At 40.1% G+C, this 3,413-nt stretch overlaps 1 protein-coding gene across 1 annotated transcript in view; it reads left to right on the top strand.

Moving 5' to 3' along the window:
* LOC101862854 (sodium-independent sulfate anion transporter) overlaps positions 1 to 711 on the top strand; it is a gene marked incomplete at its 3' end in the record, with an annotated part of 123,726 nt that extends 123,015 nt beyond the window's left edge. Inside the window, 1 exon segment of the mRNA XM_005091896.3 lies at positions 618 to 711. Within this exon segment, the coding sequence (XP_005091953.3) occupies positions 618 to 711 (94 nt within the window).
* Between the last annotated feature and the right edge of the window lie 2,702 nt (positions 712 to 3,413).

The raw sequence follows: 3,413 nt of genomic DNA, 5'->3' as shown, positions 1-3,413 counted from the left end.
GGGGGGGGGGGCTGAGTAATTGTCTATTTTTTTCTGGAAACAGAAGGTCGGGGGGAGGGATGTTGTTTAAGGTTGTTCTCTGTAAAGTGTGTATCACGGGATTGGGGGGATGTATTATTTAGGGTTGTTTATTTTTAATTGTATGTGGAGGGGAATGTATTATTTAAGGTTTTCTGAAAAGTGGGAAGGTGGGTTGGGGTGTTTGTATTATTTCGTTGGAGGGGGGTTTCTAGAAATAGGGTTTTTTTTTCTTCAGATCCAGAATTTAATTGAATAGTAGACCTATATATGTGATCGATATTGTTTCGCTTTTGGAGGTTGGGGATAATGGGCTTTTGGAATATCAGAAAGTTTTGTGTGGCTGGGATGGGGGGGGGGATGTATTTATAACAGTATATTTTAATGGTCTTGGAGTGGGTAATATCTTCATTTTTAGGTTTAGGTCCAATGTTAAGCTTCATTTTCAAAAAAATGCACTTGGGGTCGGAGGGGGGGGGGGGGTTGAATTTGAATGTATTTGGCACGAGAGATATTTGTCAGTATTTTAAAGAGGCGTGGCGACTTCCAGTATCTCATCTAGCTTTTTGTAATGTGTTGTTGACGTGTGTGTTTTCCAGCCTCGTGTGCTGTCGTTGCTGAGGGCTGCTGAGATCAGTGACCTGAAGGTCGTGAGCTCTATGAAGGAAGTGATGGAAGAGTTCAGTGTACAAGGTGAGCTTGTTTTTGCAAACGTCGCTCTCATGACACAGTAGCTACACTCTTGTAAATAGATGATTGACAGGTGCTCTAATGTGTGGTCTGTTCATTTGGTTTTTTCCCTATCAAACATCTACCGTCCTATCTCTCCTCTCTCGTTAAATCTAGTGACACCTCTTATCTTCAACACTTATATGACATATTATGTGTGTTGCAAGTGCCTTAAAATTCTTGATTCCGTTTACTAACGAAAAAAAAAACGAAACTACATTTTAAGATTAACATTTCATTATTTGAATATTGTAGAGTTGTTGTTTTTTTAAGCGCCCAGAAATTGACTTGGGAGTTTGTGGAAGTGTCCGGTGGGTGGCTGTTCCCGTGTGGTTTTCTCCGTCTTTCCTATCAAACATCTATGGTCGTTTGCTCTTACCCTTCCTTTTATGTGTGTTACTCGTTTGTAACACCTCTAACCTTCGGCACTTTAATGACCCAATTGTGTTGCAAGTGCCGTAAAACACTTATTAAAAGAATAAACAAAAGTTGTGGAACTACACTGACAGTATGTTCATTCATGAATAATTCTTGCCCTTGAACCGCCCTGGTCACCAGCAAACGCTTGTTATTTCTAGTGGCGAGTTAAACTTCCGACATTGACTGTGGGGTGCCATTGGTAGATCTTACTTCTTTCCTCTCCCTCTGCTGTATCTGAATCTGTCTATTCGTCTTACTTTTTCCCTGCTGCAAATGACAGATATTTTGTCGATATACATTTCTTTACTCAAACAAAAACGAACGTTAAACTTCTGCAAAAACGCCAAAAGGGTATCTTTCCAGCGCACTATGTGTGAGTGTAAGTGTATGTGTGTGCATGTGTATGTCTGCATATATGTGTGTGTGTGTGTGTGTGTGTGTGTGTGTGTGTGTGTGTGTGTGTGTGTGTATGGGTGCGCAGCTGGGTATGTGTATATGACTGTCTTTCCGTTCCACCAGCCCTACATGTAAGTGAACGACATCGGCCTCTGTCCGTTCTGAGCCGTGTGGGCCTCAGTAAAGGCAGTGGGTTCCTTGGTACGGTTAACCAGCCCGAAGTGCCAGCCAGAGCATTGAAATTCTATATCAGTAAAGATTCATGCTTTTGATTCATTGGTTGACTTTTTGCTGGTTAATATTTCGGTTGTGATTTGATTTTCTTTTTGTTTGTTTTTGTCCAAAATGGGTTGGGAATATTTTATTTTGTTAAGGGGGGAAAGGGGGGGTGTTGTCGTTTCTTTTTACTTGCTCCTTTGCATTATTAAAACCTCATGTCTTAAGAGTAGGGTCCATTTAAAGGGCAATAACTCGGTCATCTTTGGACCAATTTCAACAAAACTTTGGACGTCCTGTTCAACAATGAGTTTCAACTGTTGGACTGTTTGCTGGTTGTTTCCCTGCATTTTGCCTGTCAAACCCTTCGAAAGAAATAATCGAGGGTGAATCAATTTGGGGGATTGGGTGGACAATTCATTTGTAAGCTTTCGCTGTACAAGGCTTTCCCCTGAATGTTTCTTGTACCCATGCAAGGACCACGCTTGGTGTGTTGGGTATAACCCCGTCCTGTTGGTACCAGGCCTCCTCCACAGCAAAATCACTTTTACTCCGCAATCTTCTCCAAAACTTTCTCAGCACGATGATATAGGATCTAATGTGACGGTCGTGGTTATTACCGTCCGTGTGTTATAGTGCAAATCTTAGCATTTTCTCAGTTTTAGTTTAAATGTATGAAACTTGTTATTTTTCGAACATGTAAATAGGTTTTCTCCATGTTTTCAAAATTAACGTCCCCTTGGTTGCAGTTTATTAGTTCAAAGTTTTGCTAAAATTGGTGCAATGATGCCCTTTACATAATGTCTTCTTTTTCAGACACACTGTATTTTGTTTTCTTCCTTTTTTATTTTCATATTAGAACTTGAGATCCGCAATATTTTTTTTCACAAGACAGTTGAGGCAGCTGTTATGTTAGCTTTTTCTAGAACTTTTCATGTTTTGCTGTTGGGTTTTTTTGGTCGCTTTTTGTATTGTTTGGGTTTTATGTGTAGAAGGGGGTACTTTGGGGTTATTTGTGGCACTTCTTTGGACTTGTTTTTGAAGTGGATAATTAGATAAGATAAGAGCTCTCGGAGTGGAGTAAGCTACAACCAGAAGGTGGAATAAGTGGTGTCGTCGAGTAGATTTGTGATGTAAGAATACTGGAAATCTTTGGCCACGGAGTTAGGAAAATACTATAAGGAGCTATTGAAGAGCTCTTGAAGCAGTGTTTGTCTTCCGTTTATTCCGTGTTCTTTTTATACTCAATTGGCCTTTTCTTTCTTATAATAGAGAAGTTCAAACAAATGAAGTGGCGGCGTCGAGTATCTTTGTGATTAAGGGTACATGAAATCTTTGGCCAAGGGGTAAGGAAAATGCAATAAGGAGCTGTTTAAGAGCTCTTAGAAGCAGTGTTTGTCTTCCGTTTATTGCGTGTTTTTATACTCAATAGCTATTTGTTGTTTGTTGGGGCTTTTTTTTCTTACTTGAGATTTCCAAATTAGGAAAGCCTTTCACTAAACGTGGGCGCCTTTTGACTAGGTTAGACAATGATTACGTGAACGTTGAGCCATGGAGCAAAAGCTGTAGAAGTGCTTCTTGGTTGTTGTTTTTTCATGTTTTGAGTAGAGTAAGGAAGGGTTGAAGTAAGCAAG

This window comes from Aplysia californica, unplaced genomic scaffold (assembly GCF_000002075.1).
Source record: "Aplysia californica isolate F4 #8 unplaced genomic scaffold, AplCal3.0 scaffold00037, whole genome shotgun sequence".
NCBI classification, from domain to species: Eukaryota; Metazoa; Mollusca; class Gastropoda; order Aplysiida; family Aplysiidae; genus Aplysia; species Aplysia californica.
Note: the sequence above shows the minus strand (reverse complement) of the source record. Positions and strands in the feature narration are given on the sequence as shown.